Source organism: Diabrotica virgifera, chromosome 4 (assembly GCF_917563875.1).
Source record: "Diabrotica virgifera virgifera chromosome 4, PGI_DIABVI_V3a".
Classification (NCBI taxonomy): Eukaryota; Metazoa; Arthropoda; class Insecta; order Coleoptera; family Chrysomelidae; genus Diabrotica; species Diabrotica virgifera.
Window position 1 is genome coordinate 178755413 of NC_065446.1, and position 26783 is coordinate 178782195.

General features: G+C 31.8%; 2 protein-coding genes across 2 annotated transcripts in view; both read left to right on the forward strand.

Annotated features, from left to right (window-relative positions):
* LOC114333464 (uncharacterized) overlaps window positions 1-26783 on the forward strand; it is a 349147-nt gene that overhangs the window by 319393 nt on the left and 2971 nt on the right. Inside the window, exon 3 of the mRNA XM_050648589.1 lies at window positions 16485-16606. The gene's annotated coding sequence lies outside the window, so the exon portion shown is untranslated. The remainder of the gene's footprint in view (window positions 1-16484; window positions 16607-26783) is intronic.
* The window catches only part of LOC126878441 (ras-related protein Rab-23), a 59565-nt gene continuing 45726 nt past the window's right edge, over window positions 12945-26783 (forward strand). The window contains exons 1-2 of the mRNA XM_050649417.1: window positions 12945-13013; window positions 16485-16606. Of these exons, the coding sequence (XP_050505374.1) occupies window positions 12945-13013; window positions 16485-16606 (191 nt within the window). The remainder of the gene's footprint in view (window positions 13014-16484; window positions 16607-26783) is intronic.

The window sequence follows — 26783 nt, forward strand, 5'->3', positions numbered from 1 at the left end:
GTATCTGAGAAGGTTTAAAACACTTTCTTCACTTCTCGACGGGGAAAAATATTGCACACTCCCATTGGTGGTAATTGGAGTAAATTTACTTTTGGACAAACTGGAAATATGGGCTCATGAACTTAATAATAAAATTGATAGACACGCTACCGATGAGCAATTAATTTACTGCAATCAAGCTGCGAGAAACAAAATACTGAAACACTATAACAAACCTACTTGGATATACTGTATTGTTGATATTTTCATTCTTTGCCATAAAGTAGAGGCATTTTCCTCTTCATCTTGGAAAAAGCTTATATAATCAGAGGCAGTACAAAAATTTGAACAAATATTTAAAGCTAACTACTTTAATAAATTCCAGAATGATGTATAGAATCCAATACCAGAACCAGTACTTAGTCTGAAAAAAGAATATAACGAATTTGATTAAGATTTAGAAAGCTGATAATGATAAATTACATCTTGGAAGTGTGAAATTAAAAAATACTTAAATGAGCCTAGGTCAGAAGATTCTGAGAATATACATACTTGATTGGCAGAGAAAACACGAAAATATCTATCTATCTGTCATTATCGAAAATGGCCAAGGATTTTCTCGGAATGCCAGCAACATCTGTACCTGCGGAAAGGCTATTTTCAAGAGCATCTTTAACAATAACAAAGCCAAGAAACCAGCTAGGCGTTGACTCCATAAGAAGTGTTACCTGCCTTAATTCATGACTTATCAATTCCGATTTAAAAATGTGCTAAATTTGTTATTTAAAATAAAATCTAGTTTTTATTATTAGGTAGTAAAGATATTTCAAGATTTCGTGTTTTCTTGACAAGAAATCTTAGTATTGACATAAAATTTCTTGTCTTGTCTTGAAATCTAAAATTACTTCTTGTCTTGATCTTGTCATGAAATCAAGACAAGATCTTGAAATTTTCAAGAAGTTGGCGACCCGTAAGTGCGGGTATTTTCCCTCTCTTAGCCCTCTCTTACCCTTTAATTTATTTATCCCGCCCATAAGTGGAAACTTTGATTTTCCACTGTCGACACATGTGCCACTGAAAATTGATGGCATAGTGCTCATATGTTTTCTTTTAGGTTCTACTATTTAAGTTAATGACTCTTATGGTGCCCAAAATGATAGCAAATTTTACCTATCCCGGCTCTTAGTCTATAACTATTTATCCCAGAAGTGAATAAAAAACACCGGAATAAATTAATAATAATTTAGTTTAATTTATAGTATTAGTATATTTTGGCTAATTTTAAAGTCTAATATATAAAGAACATCTGCATCAGTATGAATTTATAGGAAAGTCTTGAGTGATTTATTTAATTACTTACCATAGCTAATGGCATTGTAGCAATAAGTAGGGAAGCAGATCTAGATATACAAAGTTCAAACTGTAAATTTTAGAAGATTTGCATACACATGCTGTTGTTAATTACAGAGTGATAAATTAAAAGATATATAATAAATAAATTGGCGTATTACAGTATTACATGACATAAATTTTAGTTTATTAATGATTAACAGGTATTAAAACCATTGAGGAAAAAATATGAAAACATTTTGGCGATGTTATGAGAAATATAAATAATGAACTAAGTATTGCCACTAATAATAAAAAAAATAATTGGAAGCAAACGTAGTGGATTCAAATCAAAACATCTAAATCAGAGGTTCTCAATCTGTGGTACATGTACCACTGGTGGTACATATCATTATTGGCGGTGGTACACAAAACACAGAAAAAATTAAAATAGTAGTACTTAGTAAGTATTGATAATACAATTTAAAAATATAGGTGGTACCAAAAATAATAAAAAAACCTGTAGGTGGTACATCACTCAAAAAGGTTGAGAACCGCTGATCTAAATAATTTACGTCAATGGTATTTAGCCCGATCCAATAAAATTTCACTACATAAATCAAAATGTAATTCCGTACAGGTTGGAATAAAGTTTAGGTCAAAACAAAAGATATTTTCAAGAAAGTATAGGTATTCATATGAGTGGATCATTGTTTAAATAATTAAAAATGGATTTTTGCATAAAATTTACTTTTTTAGCTGCTGTGGTAGTTAATCTTTTTATGAAGGGTTTTAAGATTCTTTTCTGCAAAGCTGAAGAAACAATCTTTCGTATTATAAGACCTGCTGAATTAAATTTTGCCCTTAATTTATTTAAATAATTGTAAATTAAGATTGAAAAACAAAGTTCCAAAAAAAAATATTATTTGCATTATAAATAAGCACTATAAAACATTTTATTTTGCAGAAAAAGTTGCGTAATATCATCATAGAGCAAAAAAAAATTGGTTGAAAGATATTTGATAGTTTATGAGATATTTAATTTGTTTATTAAATGTTACCATTTTTTCAATTGCAAAAACGCGGTTTTTGCGGATACAGTATACAATTTTTGAAGGTCTCATTTTTTTTGCTTGTATGTATATTTTTGGTAAATGCATCGAGAAATCAAAATTTCAATTAAACTCCTCCCCCTCCAAAATATCGTTTGAAAATTGTTGTAATTTGTTTAAAACTTGTTTTTTTTTTAACATCGGCGGAATTAAAAATTTCAAAATTCTGATTCGATACAAAAGAAAAAGTTTTTCTAGGACCATTTTTTGTCAAGGTAGCTTTTTCAAATTTAAAAATTCATATTTTGTTTATTTATCAATTGTAATATTTAAAAGTACGTGAGTACATCTATCAAGCCACTTAACCACTTAACAACGCCATTTATAAATACAGTAAAAATTGTAGAATATTTTGAAAACTAATGATATTTGTAGCGACCTTAAATAAAAACTTTTTGCCTGCAAATTGGTGTAGTAGTTTGCTATATCTCCGTTAATAATGGGTCAATTTCAATGTTTTTTTTTAATTTGGGGTAGCGTATAAAAAGAGTATCATCTGCATGACCTTTTTTGCAGTAAATATTCATTAATTTGACAAAACAATTTTTTTTGAATTTTTTTTTCTCTAATATTGTGATACCATAATAATCGGCACAAAATATAACCACAAAACAGTATTAAAAAAAATTTTGATATTAAAAATTTAACAAAGTAGTACTGAATTAACATTAAAATTGTGTTAAAGAAATATAAAAACTTTTTTCTTGGTACAATAATATATTTTACATGTAATTTTATAAGCGTTTATAACAGGTAGATACAGTAAAAATTGTGTATACAGGGTGTCCCAGACTAATTTAGCCAGGCTATATCTCTTAAACAAATAGAGATTTTCATGGGGCAATAAATATTCATCCCTTAGTTACAACCCCTAACTTTAATTTTTTTAATAACACTTTGTACATTTTTTTATAGTTTTGGATGTGGTCTTCGATCGTCTATTCAACACATTTTTTAAAAATAAAATCGGTTAGTAAGTAATCAAGAAAAATATCAGTTTATTTTTGATAATTATGTGTCCCAGACTAATTTATCCAGGCTATATTTCTTAAACAAATAAAGATTTTCAAATGGGACAAAAACTAATCTATTCCATTCATCCCCTAAATATTCATCCCTTAGTTACAACCTCTAACTTTAATTTTTTTAATAGCACCCTGTAACTAAGGGATGAATATGTAGGGGATGATTTTTTATCTATACCATATTAAAGTGTATTACAAATGGAATAGATCAGTTTTTGTCCCATTCGAAAATCTTTATTCGTTTAAGAAAAATAGCCTGGATAAATTATTCTGGAACACATAATTATTAACAAAAATAAACTGATATTTTATTGATTATTTACGGACCGATTTTATTTTTAAAAAATGTCTTGAATAGACGATCGAAGACCACATCCAAAACTATAAAAAAATGTACAGGGTGCTATTGAAAAAATTAAAGTTAGGGGTTGTAACCAAGGGATCGATATTTAAGGGATGATTTTTTGTACGCCATATTACAGTGTATTACAAATGGAATAGATCAGTTTTTGTCCAATTTGAAAATCTCTATTCGTTTAAGAGATATAGCCTGGCTAAATTAGTCTTAGTATATGTAAAATTTTTATTCTTTATTATTAATTTATATCTACATATTTTGACTAACAAATTTAATTCATTGTCATCATTATTTTCATCGGCAAATGCTATATTTATCATCATTATTGTCTTTATAATTAAAATTTTCACTGAAATCAATTTCAACTATATTATCAAAAAACGTTTTTCTTAACAAATTTTTAATCCTAATTCAGTACTATTTTGTTAATTTTTTAATATCAAAATTTGTTTTAATTTGTTTTGTGGTTATCTTTTGTGCAAAATTTTATTTATCAAAATATTTTTGAAAAAGAAAATTGTTTATAACAAATTTATTATCATTTATTGCAAAAAGGGTCATGCAGATGTTATTATTTTTATATGCTACCCCAAATTTAAAAAAAAAACATTAAAATTTGACAACTATTAACGGAGATATTGCCTAGCTACTCCTCCTCCAATTTTCAGGCAAAAGTTTTCATTTAAGGTAGCTACGAAAGTCAATATTTTTCAAAATGTTCTACAATTTTTACTACATGTATAAATGACATTGTTAAGTAGTAGGCTTGATTGATGTACTCACGCACTTTTAAATGTTAATATTGATAAATAAACAAATGAATTTTTAAAATTGGAACAGTTATCTCGGCAAAAAATGGCCCTAAAAAAATTATTTCTTTTGTAAATATGTAAAAAATTACCAGAAATATGAATATCGAAACAGCGTTTCAAATCGGCAATTTTAATCTCGGCGATGTTAAAAAAAAAACAAGTTTTAAACAAATTAAATACAATAATTTTCAAACGCCATTTTGGATTAATTGAAATTTTGATTTCTTAACGCATTTGTCGAAAATATACATAAAAACAAAAAAAAATAAAATCATAAAAAATTGTATACCTACTTAATCGGCAACAACCGCGTTTTGGAAATTGAAAAAATAGTAATATTTAATAAACAAATCAATTATCTCATAAAGTACTAAATATTTTGCAACAATTTTTTTTGCTTTATACTGGTAGCACAACGCAACTTTTTCTGCAAAATAAAATGTTTTATAGTGCTTACTTATGCAAATAATATTTTTTTGCAAATTTGTTTTTCAATTTTGATTTACAATTATTTAAATAAATTATAGGTCAAATTTAATTTAATAAGTTTTATATGAAAGATTGTTTCCTCATCTTTCCAGATAAACATCACTAAAAACCTTCATGAAAACATGAATTACCACAGCAGTTAAAAAAGTGAATTTTGTGCAAAAATGACCCATTTTTAATCATTTAAACAAAGATCCCCTCCTATGAATCATAAACTTTCTTGAAAATATCTTATGTATCACCTAAACTTTGATATAAAACTTGTTCCAACCTGTACGGAATTACATTTTGATTTTATTTTAATTTACTGAGCTAATGGGGTTAAATACTAAGGTTTCATATGACTACAGACAACCAAAATTATATGAAATCATCTAATATTTCTTATAATTTCAAGAGAATTTAAAAAAATCCAACATACGAAGTCAAACAATATTTATTTTACAGCAATATACTCATCGATACATAAAAATAAAAGAAAATGATAAAGTATTGAAATCGCAAATTGAAACTATTTGTTTAAGTCAATAGCTTAAAAAATTTCAATGTAAAACGAATAATGTTCAAACTGTTTTTATTTATTTATGTTTTTTTAGTAGTCGGTGTTACCACCCCTATCACTTATGCAAGCTTTAATTTGCGTTGACGCACTCCTAATCAAATTGTGAACATTTTGTTGTTAGTCCAGGGCGCATCTGTTTTGAGATGGACGTTGAAAGGTGACTCAAATTTTTTTGCAGAAATTTCTTGAAAATAAATAAAATTATAATATTTGAGTTATCCAAAAAGGTCCGGAACATTGTTTAAATAATCAAAATGTCAAAAATTGAAGGAAAAATTCGATTTTTTTCTTGGTTTTTTGATTATAACTTTAAAAGTATTAATTTCCTAGAAAAGTTGCACTGACATAAAAGTTGCGTAATTAAATTTCCTACAATATAGAATCGGTTAATAATTTTAAAAAATAGTCACCCTAGTTGCAAAATAGCAATAATTGCGAAAAAATCATACAAAAACAAGTATTCGCATTTTACGTTTTTCGACCATTTATGCTACACTTAGGACCTTCATATTTCACCCAGAAAAACTTTATGATACAGTTAAATAATACTGTAAAGTTTATTAAGATCGGTTCAATGGATTTTGTAAAATAAATTTTGAAATCCAGCTTTCGCAAAAAAAATTCATTTTTTCAAAACGTTACAGGACTGAAAATAAAGCAGATAGCAAGTTGAACAAACAATAATTTTTGGTGCTACGCGCAGGACAGCGGTGTTCGATTCACACAGGTTGATTTCCACCAAAATTTCTTCCAATCTTTATCTAATATATTATTTTCTTACTCTATATTTTGTTGTATTTTAATATTTTAATTCCACAAAAATCAAACTAATTTTATTATTGTTTGTGAAATATTGTTTAAACAATTGCATATGTTTAAAAATAATAAACTTTTATTATTTAAGTTAAAATATATGAACAAAGAAAGTTTTTGCTAATAAAAGTGTTATTTCAAAGGATAGAGTATGTGTTTTTATTTTGCAATAAACAAATTTATTTATTTATATCGAAATGTAATAAAAATTAAAATATATCAATCATTATCAAAGGTCATTGGAATGCCCAATCAGAGCATACTATCCGCTGTCCTGCGCGTAGCACCAATAATAAATGTTTATTTAAAAAAAATCCTGACGCCGTGGTGTTAATCGATTTTAATTTTGCAAAATTGCAAATGAAAGGTACAGTACACTTCTATATCAAAAAAAATTTCAACTTGCTATCTGCTTTATTTTTAGTCCTGTAACATTTTAAAAAAATGAATTTTTTTAAGGAAAGCTGGATTGCAAAATTTATTTTGCAAAATCAATTGAACCGATCTTAATGAAATTTACAGTATTGTTTTACTGTATCATAAAGTTTTTCAGGGTGAAACAGGAAGGTCCTAAGTGTAGCATAAATGGTTAAAAAACGTAAAATGCGAATACTTGTTTTTGTATGTTTTTATCACGATTATTGCTATTTTGCAACAAGGGTGACTATTTTTTAAATTTTTAACCAATTTTATGTTGTAGAAAATTTAATTACGCAACTTTTATATTAGTACAACTTTTCTTGGAAATGGATACTTTTAAAGTTATAATCAAAAAACCAAGAAAAAAATCGAATTTTTCCTTAATTTTTTGACATTTGGATTATTTAAACAATGTTCCGGACCATTTTGAGAGGGAGGATAACTCAAATATTATTATTTGATTTATTTTCAAGCAATTTCTGCAAAAAAATTTGAGTCACCTCTCAACGTCCAAATGTACTAATATTTTTACAGATGCGCCCTGGTCTATGTGGTAAGCTGCTCCATTCTTCAAGAGCAGCTTGTACTAGTCGTGCGGTGTTTTGTGGATTATTCTGGCGAGCTCTAATTTTTCTGTAAAACACAAATAGGGTTAAGGTGGGCTGAGCAAGCAAGCCACTCCAGAACAGTGATATCTTCTACTTCAAGGAAGTCTGTAGACACTCTGTTGATATGTGGATTGTGAAGATGCATCATCATGAATATCACCTAAATTTTTCTCTGATTGCACCTCTCCAGAACCTAACTACAAGTTTTAGAACCAAATCAACATCTGCGAACTGTTATAGTTGGTTGAATGAAAATTAAAGGGGTTTTTACCGATCATAATCCTTCCCCTTTTTCTTCACGTGCCATCTCCGCGACGGAGGTTGGCAATCATCATGGCTATTCTGATCTTAGATGCTGCTGCTCTGAATAGTTCGGTTGATGTGCATCCGTACCATTCCCTCAAGATACGCAACCATGAGAGATTTCTCCTTCCTACACTTCTCTTGCCCTGGATTTTCCCCTGTATAATCAATTGAAGTATGTTGTATCTCTCATTACGCATAACATGCCCCAGGTACTGCAGCTTTCGTGTCTTGATGTTTTCCAATATTTCCAGTCTTTTGTTGATTCTTCTCGTGACTTCGTTGTTTGTTATATGCTCGGTCCATGATATCTTCAGGATTCTTCTATACACCCACAGTTCAAATGCTTCCAACTTTTTAGTAGTCGACGCGTTAAGTGTCCATGTTTCTATTCCGTAAAGCAGGGTCGAGAAAATATAACACCTTGCCAGCCTAACTCTCAAGTCTAATTTCAGTTCTCTTGCACAAAATACCTTTCTCATTTTATTGAAGTCTGTTCTTGCTTTCTCTATTCGAACTTTGATTTCGTTGGAGTAATCGTTTGTGTGAATTATTATTCTGCCAAGATAGTTGTAGTTTTCAACTTGTTCTAAAGTTTTACCTTTAATTGTCAGGCTTTCATCATTATTTTGGGTTTTTGATATCCTCATAAATTTAGTTTTCTTGATGTTTATTGATAATCCATATTCTTCTCCATTATAACTATCTTGTTCATTAGCTTTTGGAGGTCTTTAAGGTTGTCTGCTATTATAATAGTATCGTCCGCATATATAATGTTGTTAATTGGCGTTCCATTTACCTTTATTCCTGCTGTTTCTCCCTCAAGAGCTCTTTTCATAATTTCTTCAGAGGATGCATTCAATAGTAGTTTTGTCAATACACACCCCTGTCGCACTCCTCTTTTAATTTCTAACTCTTCTGATGTGTGTTCATTAATGCGTATGTGTGCTTGCTGTTTATAATATAGATTTGTTATAATTCGAAGGTCATTGTATTGTAATTGTTTTGCTTTGAGGACGTCCATTAGCTGTTTGTGGCGGACTTTATCGAAAGCCTTGTTGTAATCTATGAAACAGACGTACAGTCCGTCTAATTTAGAGATACGTTAGAGATCTAAGTTGACATTGTTGCCCAATTACAAAAAAATATTGAATTCATTTTAAATCAAATACATCACACAATTTTTGCGGAAGTAGATTGATTATACAGTAAAACAAATTAATATTCAATGTAAATAAATAAAAACTTTAGAAATAGAAAACAAGAATTAAGTTATAATCTTACGTTAAAGTGTATAATAAAAACAGTAGATATAATTAAACAAATACTTATAGTAAAGAATATAAACAAATATGAAGTGCCATCACCGCAACTGTCAAATAAATGTTACCAATTTATGCCAAAATATCACCTTCGTTCGATTATAGTTACATTGTATTCCGAACAAATGTGCTTCATAAAAACGCTTTATAATCCATTTATACAAATTAAATGAAACATATTATTGTGTATTTCGTTAAGATAACATTAATAGAAATCTTTAAATATTATTTCTACGCGTATATAATAAAATATGTCTAGTGGCTGTAATGCCAGTGTACTCGGCAAAGTGATTCTAAAAAAAGAACACACCTACCGCCTAAATATTTCGTGTTGGTATCATGTGACGTCACGGGCTATGACATAGATGGAGATACATGTCCTGGTTCACATCCAAACATCTCTGGATTAGTACGTTGAATGCAGAGAGAGCTTCACGGGTACCTACGCCTCTACGGAATCCAATTGGGTTTCTTCAATATCCATATCAAGTGTTTGGTAAATGCGTTTATGAATGATCTTTAAAACCATTTTAAGTGTGTGAGACATCAGGCTTATGGTGCGGTGGTCGGTGCATTCTCTAGCATTTTTCTTCTTTGGGAGACAAATGTTGAGGTCAACCAATCATTGGGTATGTCACCCGACTGATAAATTTCATTAAAGAACTTTAAGAGGCCATATATGTACTCATTTTCTATTATTTTAAGGATATCAATAGGCAGTTAATCTGGCCCCGGGCTTTTCCGTTGCTGGTGTTCTTTAGTGCATACAATATTTCTTCCTTTGTAATTTCTACACTTGTTTCTGCGGTTTCTAAAATATGTCTTGTAGGTTTCCTCTTTCATCGTCGAAAAGCTCTTCCATATATTCTTTCCATCGTTTTAGCTTTTCGTAAGTCGTTACAATAGTATTTCCATTTTTGTCTAAAAGAGTTGTGTTGTGGTTTCTTTTTTGCAGCCCTGCCATTTCTTTTACCTTTTTATGCAGGTTGAATAGATCGTATTTGTTCTGAAGATCTTCTATCTCTTTACATGTTTCCTCATGGTTAGTTTGTTTTGTCTCTCTTATTATTTTTCTGATTTCATTGTTAATTATTTTGTAATTGTAACTGTCTTTGTTCTTGGCTTGTCTTCGTTGGTCCATCATGCCGAGTATCTCGTCATTCATCCAGTTGTCTCTCTTTCTTATCGGTTCTTTTAATATCTCTTTGCATGGGACAAGGAGGCGGTTTTTTAGTGTTTCCCATTGTTGGTTTATCTCGTAGGTGTTAGTATCTAATTTATCAAAGTTTTCGTATATTTTCTGTTAAAGTTTGTTCTTTATATCAACTTCTTTCAGTTTTCTAACATCTATATTTGGAGTTCTTTGGGGTTTTCTAATACGTTTAAGCTTAAGCGTGACATTAGCGATTAGTGGGTTATGGTCTGATGTGACATCTGCTCCTGGATATGTTTTAACTGATTTGATGGTGTTACGATATCTAATGCTTTCCCAGAATATGACAATAGCTGTGAATCTATAGCTGTGAAAAGATCTTACAGTTTTCGTTCTTGCTTGTCTTCGTGACCCTCTAAGTACACGAATTCGTCAGTCATCTGATTTTACACAAATCCTACTTTCGTCTGGAAAGGGCACATTTTGTTAATTTTTAATGTTCCACTTTTGGTGTTGAAATACACCAATTTAGTCGATCAATCTTGTGCTGCCTCTGCCTTTGGACCTGCAGGTGAGAAATTGTTGCATCTCATCTAGCTGCTTGCACAATCAAATCGATCATGGCGACCCGTTGTTACTTTTTGACGACTTTGCCTTGCTCTATTTTAAACTTTCCTAATTAATTATCACACCGCCTACCACAACTACCACTACAACACTGTGTCAATCTGAGACATCTCTTGCTCCACAAGACCAATGATCTTTCCCCTGTGCACGTTCGATATCCTCATATAGGGCATATTTTTGTTTTTGGACGCAAAAATTAGTATATTTATTTTCGTTCAATTTACAACTCAAGCAAATAAGCTGTGTGCTTATTTGTTGTTGTTTTACCAACCGATATATACGATGCTTAAAGAAACCTTGTGGCTATTGCTCAAAGAATTCTTTTACTAAATTTTGTTCTTCTTTGTGCAACAGAAAACGATCACCTTTTAATGCCATTTTCAGTGGACCAAGGTGATGATCGCATCATCATCATTTGGCTCTACAACTCTATGTGAGTCTGGGCCGCGTTTACTATTTCCCTCCATTGTTGTCGGTTCTGAGCAGCTGTTTCCCATTGCTGTACTCTCATTTTGCGCAGATCACTGGCCACTGCGTCCTTCCATCTCTTTCTTTTGCGACCAACTGACCTTTTGCCATCGGGCCTTTCCCATAATGTGGCGTTCAGAAGTCTTTCGTCACTCGATCTTAGCACGTGACCCGCCCATCGTATTCGGTTTGCTTTAATGTAGCGTATACTATGTTTTCATCTCCATATATTGTCTGGAGTTCGTCATTGTGTCTTATTCTCCATTCTCCTGTTGTCTCTTCTCTGCAAGGCCCATAGATAGTCCGCAGTATCTTTCTTTCAAGTAACAGTAATTTTTTCGTTTCCTGCTGGTTCATAGTCCATGTTTCGCTTCCATACGTTATTGTGGGACGAATTATTGTCTTATATACTCTTATTTTTGCTGGTCTTGAGAGTATTTTTGATTTAAGTAGGGTCATTAATGAGTAATATGCCCTGTTTCCTGCAATGATCCTGGCTGCCACGTCCTTTTCGTATTTATTTTCAGATGTTATGATCGCTCCCAGGTACTTAAATTCTTTGACGACTTCAAAGTTGTATTCATTAATTGTTACGTTTTGTCTAACCCTTGGTCTTAGGTTCTTCGTAACCACCATGTACTTGGTCTCGTCCTCGTTGACCTTAAGATCAACTTCCTTGGCTCCGTTCTCGAATAGGGTAAAAACTTCTTTTGCATCTCTGGTGGATTGTGCACTTGTGTCCACGTCATCCGCAAAGGCCAATAGTATTTTTGATCCTTGGGCGGCAATGTGGCTGAGCTTTCGTTACTGCATGTTCCAGTGCGAAGTTAAACAGCAGGGGGGCGAGAGGATCTCCTTGTCTAAGCCCGGTGTCAATAAGGAATTCCTCCGACGTACGTAGTGCTGCCAATTCTGATTCGTGCAGAAGCGTTCTCGGTGTTCACCTGTGCTAATCGTACCAGCTTTCCAGGTACTCCGATTTCTACCATAGTCTCCCACAATGTTTCTCTGCTAACAGAATCGTAAGCTTGTTTAAAGAGGATGATGATCGCAAGGAGATAAATTGTTAAAAAAGGTCCGATAATTTACGACCAAGGAGTGAATACTCTAACATACTCCATTTCTTTTGTTGTAGATTTTCTTTCATTACTTTGACAACTTGAGGCCGATCATTGTCGTGTAGAAGAATAACACCACGTGGGAGCTTCCTTGGATATTTTCGTCTAGTCACTTGATGGCGCTTGTTCACGGTTTCATTATACAGGTTTGCGTTTATAATGCACTCTACAGTGCCGGCAAAAAAATCTTTACATTACCAAATAAATCACCAAATTTGAAGACAATTTGCATGCGTTCTGTCTGCGCTTGGAGGGAATGGTAGGGGAGGGGGATAGCATACTTGCGACGGCAATTATCTGTAGTTTGCGGACCGCTTGGCTTATTTAGGCTATTCTGCGCGTTTGCAGTGTAAACAGGTGGCTTTGTGTGGGTAGTCATTGTTAAACTTCTTTTCATTTACCGCGTAAAGTTTGAGATCGTCAAATTCTAAATTGAACTAACAAATATGGATCTAAAGAGACTCACAAAAGAGGAGGAGGTTCGTGCTTTAACATTACTGGAGAAATTAGCCTTTGTAATTACCGTAGCACGTGATATTGGTGCTTCAAGAGGGGCCATTTATCAACTGAAACGTTCGGCTGCAACGTTTGAGTTGATAAATAGCTGCTCTTGAAGCATCAATATCACCTGCTACGGTAATTACAGAGTCTCCTTTCTGCAGTAATGTTAAAGCACGAACCTTCTCCTCTTTTGTGAGTCTGTTTCGACCCATATTTGTCAGTTCAATTTAGAATTTGACGATCTCAAACTTTACGCGGTAAATGAGAAGAAGTTTAACACTGACTACCCACACAAAGCCAACTGTTTACAGTGCAAACGCGCAGAATATCCTAAATAAGCCCAGCGGTCCGTAAACTACAGATAATTGCCGTCGCAAGTACGCTATCCCCCCTCCCCTACCCTCCCCATCAAGCGCAGAAAGAACGCATGCAAATTGTCTTCAGGACATCGCACACATCTTATGGAAAATATAATGTCACTCAAATTCAATAAAATTTATACCAATAGATTCGTTTTAAATTAACGATCAAATCTTATCATTGCGCCAACTCTCTATTTTCAAAAATAAGAGCAGAAATTGATATAAATAAATCTGAAATCAAATGGGTAGGTACATAAGTTAGAGAGAGAAAAAATATTTTAAAATACCCAGATTTTCGGTACTCCATAAATCAGCGGATTAGTTTCACTAATCCGCTTAGGCCCAGCGGGATTAAGGCTGTTATGAATCGCACTCAGAGCAATAATGATTGTAAACTAACATTTTATGGACTCCAAAAATGTGATTTCGATAAACTTTAATTGCAATTTGCGCCGTAAATCATAATTAAGAGTTGGCGCAATGATAAGAGTTGATCGTTATATTAAAACGAATCTAATCGTATAAATTTTATTGAATTTGAGTGACATTATATTTTCCATAAGATGTGTGCGATATCCTTTGGTGATTTATTTGGCAATGTAAAGATTTTTTTTTGCCGGCACTGTAAGTTCTGCAACCTCCATGAGCAAGGGTCCTTTTTGATCGAAAAAGGTTAGCATGACCTTGTCTGCAGAAGGTTAAACTTTAAACTACTTTGGTGGCGAAAAAGTTGTGTGTTTCCATTACATCGATGACAGCTTAATGGATGGTTCCAAATACTGACACCAAGATTCGTAGCCAGCTAGTATTAATAAAAGAAAGCCATTACCGTTTTGTCTGTATTTCTTGAGATGTTGCAAAGATAAACCCATTGGTCCTCTGACTAAGGGCGAGGAACCAATTGCACACAAACTTTGCTGTAACTCAGTTTATATACGATACTATGGACAGATCATAATATACTTACACTAATAGGCGAAGCAACGTAGCACTAAAAAGCCCAAAACCTAGGAATTTTGTGCAGTAAGATGACTCATTATGCAACTTTTTGCATACGGTTCGAGAGAGTGTCAGGCAATTTTGTGAACTAAATTGATCTCCGGCAAAAAAATTTGTGCATGAGAACATGCATTTTCAAGGTGCATCTCGAAGAGATGGAAAATGAAAAATTTAGAACTCAGGAAATATTGACGGAAATGAGTTCAATTTTTATACTTGAGTGTCGTGGAGGTCACTGAACACGAATTTCATGATGGCCATGGTCTCTGAGGTACCTGGTGCAAAGGGTGGAACTCATCGCCTGGGACGATCGAATAATTCGCGAAATGAAGATTGGATAAAAAACGGAAATATACATCTGCAATATTTTTTAAAAATCTATCCAATCACACTAAACACGACCTCTCCACTCCTCGGGGGGATGGGGGGTTGGGGGAAATTTATAATCTTAATTGAAAACCCCATTTGTTATTGCATATTTCTATTGCTTACGTAAAAATAAGCAACTTTTGTTCGAGACATTTTCTCGAATTGTGGTTAGATGGCGCGATAATCGGAAAAAACGATTTATCGTGACACCATAGGTAAATTATAGAAACGATCTAATATCTCGAGAAATACACTTCCAAATAAAAAACCAAAAAATACGTTTTCAATATTTTTCAAAAATCCATCGAATTACACTAAACACCGATCTCAACTCCACCCCCTGGAGGCGAAGTGGGGGGTAACTTTAAAATATTAAATAGGAGTCCCCATGTTTCATTACAGATTTGGATTCCCTACGTAAAAATAAGCAACTTTTATTCCAGACATTTTTTCGAATTATTTATAGATGGCGCTATAATCGGAAAAACACTATTTATTAGCGCCATCCAAACACTATTTATTAGAGGAATCCAAATCTGCAATAAAACATGAGGATTCCTATTTGATTTTAAAGTTACCTCCCACCAAACCTCCAGGAGGTGGAGTGGAGAGTAGTGTTTGATGATATTCGATAGGATCTTGAAAATTTTTTTAAAAAATATTGCAGACGTATTTTTCAGATTTTTGATCAAATCTTCACTTCGCGAATTATTCGATCGTCCCACAAATTATTCGATCGTTCTAGACGACGAGTTCCACCCTGGGCACCAGGTACCTCGGAAACCATCGCCGTCATGAAATTCGTGTTCAGTGACCTCCAAAACCCCCAAGTATAAAAAGTTGAACTCATTTCCGTCAATATTTCCTGAGTTCTAAATTTTTCCTGTTCTATCTCTTCGAGATGCACTTTGAAAGTGCATTTTATCATGCACAAAAATTTTTGACGGAGATCAATTTAGTTCACAAAATTGCCTGACACTCTCTCTAATCGAATGCAAAAAGTTGCATGACGATTCATCTTACTGCACAAAATTCCTAGGTTTCATGCTGCGTTGCTTCGCCTATAAAATTTTCTGAAATTTTTATGATTTTAATTCGATGATTTTCTCTAATCAAGCCTTTCATACAAAGATTACCGTTTTGTATTCCTTGAGATGTTGCAAAGATAAACCCATTGGTCCTCTGACAAAGGGCGAGGAACACATTGCACACAAACTTTGCTGTAACGCAGTTTAGATACGATACTATGGACAGATCCTATACTTATACTAAGATTTTCTGAAATTTCTGTGATTTTAATTCGATGATTTTCTCTAATCAAGCCTTCCACACATGTCTGACATGCCATATTCCTGTCTGTTGACAGTACTTTCCTATCAGTACTTAATGCATCTGGTCACGGCGTATTTATTCGTCTCCTGTCTTTCACTCTTAAATTTTTGTCTTCATACCTTGACGGATAAGCCAAACATGCGTTTTCATACACGGCTTGCATTCGTGTATGAATTTGCAATATAATGCAATGCAAAGTGCAAATAACAATGATAGGAACTGTCAAAGTGACGTTTATAAATATAACATTCCAGAACGTCAGTTCGTTATTGAAATTATTTCCAAGACTAACCTGATTAAAGGTCGGATTCAGTTAAAAAACGTATACATATTTTCCTTAAATTTATAATACTTATTCATATACATATTACTCATATAATACTCTAAGATTTATGTAGTTAATTAGAAATTTTTATATTTTAGGTGGTCATCGTGGGTAATGGTGGGGTAGGTAAATCAAGCATGATCCAAAGATACTGCAAGGGAACTTTCACCAAGGATTATAAGAAAACCATAGGAGTAGATTTTTTAGAAAGACAAATAGAGTAAGTATACCTATATTATTGTTAAGTATTACACGAGCGGGGGGACACCCTCAAAAAAGCGCTTAGTTTTCGAGATACTGACCACGGAGGGGTGAATGGCTAATCTTATTCAAACTTTATATTTTCGAGGGTGCTGAAAACGAAAATGAAGTTTATTTTGAAATTTATGTAGGTGAACACTGTCAAAATCGCAATTTTAACCTAAAAATAAAAAAAAATGATATCACGTTTTTTTGCGTTTACCTCACTAGAACTGTTAGATTTTAATATTTTTTTCTGGAATTTTTACAGTATATATCTCTTAACATTTCTGAATTCAACGGTACCTGTTTCAAGCTTTTATTCTTATCCTGATAAAGGTTGTGGATTTTTCAAAGTAAAAGTTGCGGATTTGTGCATTGCAAAGTTTAATCGCAAAAGTTTTGTGACGAAGTTTAAAATTTAGCTTCTTAATCACGTTTATATTAAAATAGAGAGTACAAAGAAGTTTTCTGGTAAGTTTTAGATCAAAATGTTTTAAGCATAGAAAAAAAAATAGTGCAACTTTTAATGTCGACATTAGAAATCCACAATATAACGCTTATTTTTCGAGATACTGACCATGGGTGGAGAATGGCTAATTTTGGTCTTAGATTATGTTTTTGACCGTGATGAAAACGAAAATGAAATTTATTTTAAATTTTAGGTGGGGGAATATTGTCAAAATTGCAATTGTACCCTAAAAATAAAAAAAAATAAATCACGTTTTTTTGCGTTTAGCTCGCTACAACTCTGGTCCGTTTTAATATTTTTTTCAAAAGTTTGTACACTATATTTCGCTCACTTTTTTGAAGACAATGGTTTCTGCTCTAAGCTTTTACTCTTATTCTAGTAAAAGTTGTGAATCTTTTAAAGTACAAGGTGCAAATTCGTGAATTGCAAAGTTTAATCGCAAAATTTGACTGACAAAATTTGAAATATAGATTTTAAATCAAATTCAAACATAAAACATGAGTACAAATAAGTTTTCTGGAAAGTTTTGGATCAAATTGTTTTATAGAAAACAAATGGTACAACGTTTAGCAACTACGTTATAAATCCACAAAATAACGCTATTTTTTTCGAGATATTGATCATTGGTGGTGAATGGCTAATTTTTGTCCTACTTTATGTTTTTGATGGTGCTTAGAACGAAAATCAAGTTTATTTTGAATTTTAGGTGGGAGAAAATTGTCAAAATCGCAATTTTGCCCTAAAAATAAAAAAAATTAAACCACGTTTTTCTTAAAATTAAAAATTGCACCATATTTTTTCTATAACATATCTAGACCTAAACTCCCCATAAAACTTCTTTAAACTCTATGGTTTAACATAAACGTAGGTACCTAATCAAATAGATAAATTTTAAATTTTGTCACTTAATTCTTGCGATTTAACTCTGCAATTCACGAATCTGCACCTTTTATTTTTAAAAATTCATAACTTTTATAAAAAAAACTCAAAGGCTACAGTTATTTTTCATAGTCTTCACAAAGGTAAGAAATATATGCCGTAAAAATTTTAGAAAAAGATATTAAAATGGAACAGAGATGTATCGAGTTAAACGTAAAAATTTGTGACTTCACTTTTTTTTAGTTTAAAATTGCGATTTTGACAATGTTCCGTCACATAAAATTCAAAATAAACCTCTTTTTCATTGTAAGCACCATCGAAAACATAAAATAAGACCAAAATGAGCCATTCACCTCCCATGGTCAGTATCTCGAAAAATAAGCGTTATTTTGGAGATGTAGTATAACGTCTATATTAAAAGTTGAACCATTTTTTTTCTATTAAACATTTGTAACTAAAACCTTCCAGAAAACTTCTTTGTACTCTATGTTTTAACATAAACGTGATTAATAGATAAATTTTAAATTTTGCCTTTGAACTTTTGCGATTAAACTTTGCAATTCACGAATCTGCACCTTGTACTTTAAAAAATTCATAACTTTTACTAGAATAAGACTAGAATCTTAAAACAGATACCGTTGTCTTCAAAAAAGTGAGCAACATATAGTGTACAAACCTTAGAAAAAATATTAAAATCGACCAGAGTTGTAGCGAGTTAAACGCAAAAAAACGTGATTTCACTTTTTTTTTATTTTTTTAGTAAAATTGCGATTTTGACAATATTCCCCTACCTAAAATTTAAAATAAATTTCATTTTCGTTTTTAGCACCGTCAAAAACATAATCTAAGACCAAAATTAGCCATTCACCACCCATGGTCAGTATCTCGAAAAATAACCGTTATATTGGGGATTTCTAATGTCGATAATAAAAGTTGCACTATTTTTTTTTCTATAAAACATTTTGATCTAAAATTTTTCAGAAAAATTCTTTGTACTCTCTATTTTAACATAAACGTGATTAAAAGGCTAAGTTTTAAATTTCGTCACTCAACTTTTGCGATTAAACTTTGCAATGCACAAATCCGCACCTTTTATTTTAAAAAATTCATAACCTTTATCAGAATAAGAATTAAAGCTTAAAACAGGTACCGATGTCTTTAGAAATGTTAGAGCTATATACTGTAAAAGTTTCACAAAAAAAAATATTGAAATGGAACAGAGTTGTAACGAGGTAAACGCAAAAAAACATGATTTTATTTTTATTTATTTTTAGGCTAAAATTGCGATTTTGGCAATGTTCCCCCACATGAAATTCAAAATAAATCTCATTTTCGTTTTCAGCATCGTCAAAAACATACAGTATGACCTCTTGATATTGTGGCATTGTTGACATTGACCTCTTTGTGGTCAGTACCTGGTCATTTTGGGGATGCCTGTCGCTAGCCTATTACTTATTGTCCTTAATACACAAATAGGTATTATATAAATGAATTTATCTGTTTTTTTAATAAGTTAGTCATTTTTATTTCATTTACGGAAGTATTACAAATCCTGGAATACTTAAGAACAAATAAAAATGCGGTAAAACACTAATAATTAGCTTTCCATCTTCTGCATAAGTTAAATAACGGTGCAATATATAACTGCTGTGAAAATTTTCTTAAATAATAAATATTGGTAATTTGAGTGACTTCTCCGTGTGATTTATTATGAGAACATAAAATAAAATATGTTTAGTACTATCAGTGTATAAAATTTATATGTCAGTCTGCTGAAGTCGGAATAGACGTTGATTATAATCTTTAAGAGTGTAAATATTTAAGACTGAATGCCAACATTATTTGGTACACACACTATAACAATTGTTTAATTGTTATTCCGCAAATTATAAAATTAACAAGCATGCGTGGGAAAACTTTCCTATTTTCTAATTACGTGATGTTAATAATTATGTTTTCAATACAAGAATGAATTTGCAATAAAATTGATGGTGCAATAATAAAGTATTCATGTTAAGGTTTTTTAACACGTTGATCGCCATGTGGGCAGCGTCGGATATAGGGGCGGATAAGCCGGACGACTGGCACGGGCGCTAAATTTTGAGGGTCTCCGAAATAAAAATATACTATTCTTTACGTTGATCAAAATTGAAAAATTGATCATTTTCATGAGACACAGATTGATTAATTATTGTAATATTATTTATAAGAAACTATTTGTATAATCAGAATTCACAATAACTAAAAAAAAGATTTATAGACAAAACAAAAATACTAATAAAAATAATGAACTTAAGAATTTTTATGGCCTTTACCACACAACATTGATTGCAGACAAATGCTTTTTAATCTCTAAATAGTTTATTTTGAAAAAAAAAATGAAAAAAATATGAATACTCAGTTATACCACGTTATAAAACCATGTTATACCACGTTTACTATTTATAGATGCTGTGATACACCTTAAGCCCGACCGCACATCAAAGAAACATGAAACGTAAATTACGTTTCATGGAAATAAACCACTGCTAAACAAATATACGTCCGGCCATTTATGAAACTCTCCGAAAATAAAAACGTGTCATGAGCATGAATCACACTCGTTTCATTGGTAGGCGGACTTTGAGATTTGTTTAGCAGTGTTTTGGTTTCATGAAACATGTTTTTCGTTTCATGTTTCATGTTTTTCGTTTCATGTTTCTTTGGTGTGCGGCTTGGCTTAGTGCACATCAAAGAAACATGAAACGTGAAACATGAAACAAATAAATTGTCAAGAAAGTAATCGTTTCATGTGATATTACTAATCTAAAAAACAAAAATAAAATTTCTATAATCGACAATGGAAAGTGATGGCGTGGTCGTTGCTGTCGGCGCAGTTCTTTAAGCCAAACCGCACACCAAAGAAACATGAAACGAAAAACATGAAACATGAAACGAAAAACATGTTTCATGAAAAGAAAACACTGCTAAACAAATCTCAAAGTCCGCCTACCAATGAAACGAGTGTGATTCATGCTCATGACACATTTTTATTTTCGAAGAGTTTCATAAATGGCCGGACATATAATTTGTTTAGCAGTGGTTTATTTCCATGAAACGTAATTTACGTTTCATGTTTCTTTGATGTGCCTTACTGCTTTTTAATGAGCCCGCATATAAAAGAAACGTGAAGCATAAAATGTGAAACATGAAACAAATAAATTGTGAAGAACGAAACCGTTTCATGTTACACACATGTCCAAAAGTTTGGATTACGTAAAATAATATATCTACGTCTATGGTGGTTTGATAAATGTTATTAAAATTTATTCTAGAGCGTTTTCAAATGAAAAGGAAAAACAATTTGAATCGTTTTTGTATCATTTTGGTCACATTTAACTGATTAGCGTATTTACATATTATATCATTTTTTATTTAAATTTGATTTGAGCCGTTTAAACATGCCTAGAAACACAATATCTCCTTTTGACATATCTAGAGTTATTGCTTTGTTACAACAGGAATTTATTCAAAGTGATATCACGAATATTGTTGATGTCACTCATAGTGCTATATCGTAATATAAAAAAAATCCAAGAAACAAATGACGTGAAGGATCGCCCCAGAAGTGGCAGAAGTCGATGTACAATAGCAGCACAAGACGGGCAGATAACATTGATACCTCAAAGAAATCGTCTGGAATCTAAAAGTCCAGATATATCCAGAGATATCCAGAGAAATTGCCTATTATGCCTATCCTATAAATTCTCTTTATGCAATGTGAAATATACGTTCAACACTGAGGTTAGTCCAATCTCTAATATTCCTCAGCCAAGATTTCTTCTTTCTTCCCAAGCCTTTCTTCCCCTCTACTCTTCCTTGCATGATGACGTGTAGCAGAGAGTATTTATCGTTACGAAGTATATGGCCCAGATACGATGTTTTTCTTATTTATATTGTGTTCATCGGCTTCAGACTCAGGGGTTAAATATCACATTTTGTGAAGTGCTCTGCACTTAAATTGCGATGCTTTCGGGCGGAATATAATCTAGCTACAAGATATTCCTGGAAAGTACGGGAATTTAGATTAGCCTCACTAAACAGTCGTCTAACGAAGCGTTCGCTAATATTTACGTTTCTGACATTATGAAGACTTTTTCTAACTGAATGACGAATTTTTAGTGCTAAACTACTACGACACTATAAAACGGTTGTACCGATAAGTAGTTCTAGACTGGGAACCGATTCCAGGACATAGGCGTAAACAACCAGGGGGTGGTTTTGGTGGTAATAACCCCCCCCCCCCATTGGTATGTACTTTGAGCTCTATACGCTTAACACCATTATGTGATGCTGACAAATCAAGCCCGTTTGAAGTTGTAACCCCCCCTTAGGATCATCCTGGTTACGCCGTTGTTCCAGGACGTCTGGTGTAAGTTCCTGTCTCTATAAATCGAGGAAACACACATTGCACTATACTACGTGAAATTTCGTATCTGTTAGCTAAGTAAAAGTGAATACTTCCGTCCTGAATCAAAGCAACAATAGTTGCAACAATTTATGCACTCAGCGATATCTTGGAATTGCCAAGAATTGACACAAATACGATCATAATACACTTCTGACATCAATCAACAGCAATGCCATAAGAAAAAGAAATGAAAGGGCAGAGCTTTCCTTGTAACACTGAACAAAGGATAAGATTATAACTTCAATATCGTTGAGATTTATCTAACAATAATCTAACAATATTCCGAAAATTTCAATGTATCTCCAACCGTCAATAAAATCATTCATTATTGTACTTATTTGCCCTCGTTTGCGGCAGTAAAGTAACACTTTATTGTACTGAAAAGAAAATTTACTTTACCTGCCGCGATTATTAATCAAATTAACCGAGATTGAATGTAACTGGTCGATGACAGTAATGGATTATTTATTTGAGTGAACTTAAAATTTATTTACTTTAATTATTAAAAATATTGTACAAAATTTACGCTTTTATTAATTACATTTATGACAAAAAGTGAAATTTTGTAGTATTTTGCAATTATATTCATACAACATAAATCAAATATTTACAGATTTAGTAATTAGGTATTCAATATTGATAACAACTATCGATTAAACATCGAAACGGGCCATCATGCAAAAGCATTCTGCCATTACTGTCAAACAAAATTTTTATTTCGTCTAAAATTAAAAAAAATTCTTAAATCTTTTAAGTTAAGTATTAATGGAAATAAAGTGTGAAATGATGTTATTGTTAATTCGATTAAATTTACGACGGTAATTGCCTTTCAAGGGAAAGGCAACTGCAGGAAGGATACAGTTCATATAAAAGACGTAACTACATATTAACGTTATTCTTAATTTTTGGTATTATTTTATCTATTAAAATTAGTTTAAGATTTCAATAAAAATACAATTAAACTGTTTAAAATATATTTATTTCGGTGAAGTCATAATCATAGAAGTATAACTTCTTTCGTGCGTACAAAGTATACATACTCTTTTTTCATTAGAAAGATTTAATTAAGTAAGTGTTAATGTTTTATATGATTTTATATCCTATAAAATTTTGTATGCACTATGTCAGAAAAGACTCTTTATCGAACGAGTCTGATATTACGAACATAGTGAGCGAGGCGAGTAATATCAGACTAGTTCAATAAAGAGTCATTTTACTGACTTGTTACATAAATAACTATTAAAAGACATTTTTCGTTAAGACTATCTTTAGGAATTTTTACTAAACTGTGTTCACTGTTTGTCAAATTTGTAAAAAGAACCGAAAAAAAAATCAAAAGCAATTTCGTTGGAAATTATAAGTTCGTACCAGTGAGTGTATAAGGATTTTTCCTTTTTTTTTTAAATCTTTAAATGAACTTTTATATTAGAGATATATGTATAATAAAAAATAAAGTGGAATGATATATATTATATCTTTTCTGTCATTTAAGTATTCAGTGGTCATTATTTATTGTCAAACAAACGGTAATAAATTAAGTATCTAGTAAGTCTATTATTAGATTCAGCAGGTTTGTTTCATTCATTTATTAGATTATTACTTTTACTCACGAATTATTATTATTATAGTTGTGCCAACGTTGCTTATATAAACTTTGCCATTAGGCCACGTGCAACATGAGGTATTTGGCACAATAATTTCTTAGTACTTAATGAAACTGTTTATACCTTTAGACTAAAAGGAAGTTATTTACCTACGATAAAATATGCATATTAATATATTTATGTAAATATTGAGTCATAATTTAATGTAATGTTATTGCTAATAAAATTTATATAATCAAGTAATGGAGGAAAGTCGTAATTAGAGTTGTTAAGAATTTTAATGGGATGTATATTTTCTATACGCCAGTCAATGGGAGCAAAAATAGGATATTATCTCTGAATTCTATCCTACTGCATGGATTTTAATGAAATTTTGGGAATAGCCTCCACTTATCTCCTAACTCAAAGTCTACCCTATGCCGAAGTGTGTTTTCATCTTGAGGGTGCTTCCCACCCCTTCTCGGGGGTAGAAAATTTCTTGGTTAAAATAAGCACGAAAGTGGCTAGAGAACTTAATTGTAAGCAAAAACTGTTCTATAACTATATATTTTTTTTGAAAACTCAATATTTTTTGAGTTATTCGTGGTTGAAAATTTGCCATTTTCATTGAAACATAACACGTTTTCGAACGGTTTTTTGCAAATACCTCAAAAACTATGCGTCTAACTAAAAAACTATATAAAACATTTTTGTAGCTTATAAAAAATCAAAAAGACTAGTTCCTTCATAAATCTTCTAGTTATAATATAAAAAGAGATATGGTAGGTGAAAATAGTTTGTTTTTTTGGTGCATGCTCAAATCGTTGTATTCAACTTGAAATAACAGACAAACGGTCGATTTTAGCTGTATAATGTTACCAACACCTTTTGTAGTGCTTAAAAAGATCTTTAAAATGAGCAATATTAAAGGTATATTGCATTCAAACTAAGCGAGATATGCTGCAAAAAAATTGTTGATTAATGTATTTTAAGAAAAAATGAGAAGTATATTTTTAACCCCTCATCCACCAGAATCTTAATGCATCATTTTACTTCTACAATACCTTTTATTATAGTATTATAGACGGGTTCACAAAGTTGACCGGGTTTAAAATGAATGTTTTTTGAAAAAAATAAGATCAATTTATAGAGCGCATTTTTAGATTTTCTTAAAAATCTTCTTTTTTTTACATATAACTTGAAAATGATAAGAGATACAATAATGAAACACAAAATAAAAATTTTATTCAACAAAATCCTACATTTTTGTGTGGTATCTTTTTTTCGTATCTCTTATCATTTTCGAGTTACATGGAGAAAAAGGAAGATTCTTAAGAAAATTTAAAAATGCGCTCTATAATTTGATCTTATTTTTTTCCAAAAACTATTCATTTTAAACCCTTCCAACTTTTTGAACATAAAAATAACACTATAATAAAAAGTATTGTAGAAGGAAAACGATGCATTTAAATTCTGATGAATGAGGGAATGTACTTCACATTTTTTTTAATTCCATTAGTCATCAATTTTTTTTGCAGCATATCTCGCTTACTTTGAATGTAATCGACATTTAATGTTGTTTATTCTAAAGGTCTTCTCAATCACTACAAAAAGTATTGGTAGCATTATACAACTAAAATCAACCGTTTCTCTTTTATTTCAAGTTGAATACACCGATTTCAGCATGCACCAAAGAAACAAACTCTTCTCACGTATCATATCTCGTTTGTATTATAACTAGAAGATATATGAAGGAACGAGTCTCTTTGTTTTTTATAAGCTACAAAAATTTTTTGTATGGTTTTTTTCGTTAGACGCATAGATTTTAAGGTATTCGCAAAAAACTGCCCTAAAAGGTGTCATTTTTCAATGAAAACGGCCAATTTTCAACCACGAAGTTCAACCAGTTTTTGCTTAGTAGGTTTTCTAGCCACTTCCGTGGTTATTTTAAACAAAAATTTTTACACCCCCAAGAAGGGGTGAGAACCACCCCCAAGATAAAAGCGCACATCGACATAGGGTAGAGTTTGTTTGTTGAGCTATTCTCTACTTATTATGAAAATATCAAGTAAATAGATGTAGTAGGATGGAATTCGAAGCCAAATAACCTCATTGAATGCCCTACTAGTAGAAATTCACTTGAAACGGCTGGTTTCTTGGAGCTTTATTTTTGCACTAGCCTTACAGAAAAAAATATTATCTGCTTGAAAAATATCTATCAGAAAAATATAATAAGTGAATCTTGTACAAAAGTAGATTAAAAAGCATAATCTTTTACGAGAACGGGAACCGTGGAACTTTTGGAATAGTAGTGGTAAATGTAGAAGGTCTAAGACCAAGGGGAAGTTCTCCAACACGTTGATCAGACCAGATAAAGACTAGTATGAAAAGCTCTACATGAAGCAATGAAGCCGTCTAACTGACCGCGAAAAAATACATTATTGTTTATCGATTTACATTTACTGACTAATAGGCTATTGATTATCTTCAAAATAAGAGACCTTAAAGGAACTACAACGTTAACGGGGTTTTATTATTTCATATGGTCAATGGACCTCTATATATGAAAAACCTAGGAGTGCTACCATTTAAAGGGGTGCTTTTTTGAGATAGGGGAGAATTAGTATCTGCTCTGGTGAGTTCTATGCACTTTTGGAACAAGTACGTCTACCAAAAATTATTTCCAGGTTAATTTGACTATAGAAATATCACCTTTTAAAGTCAAACATATTTTCTTACACAAATGTATTTAAAAAAAGAAGCAAAAAAACAC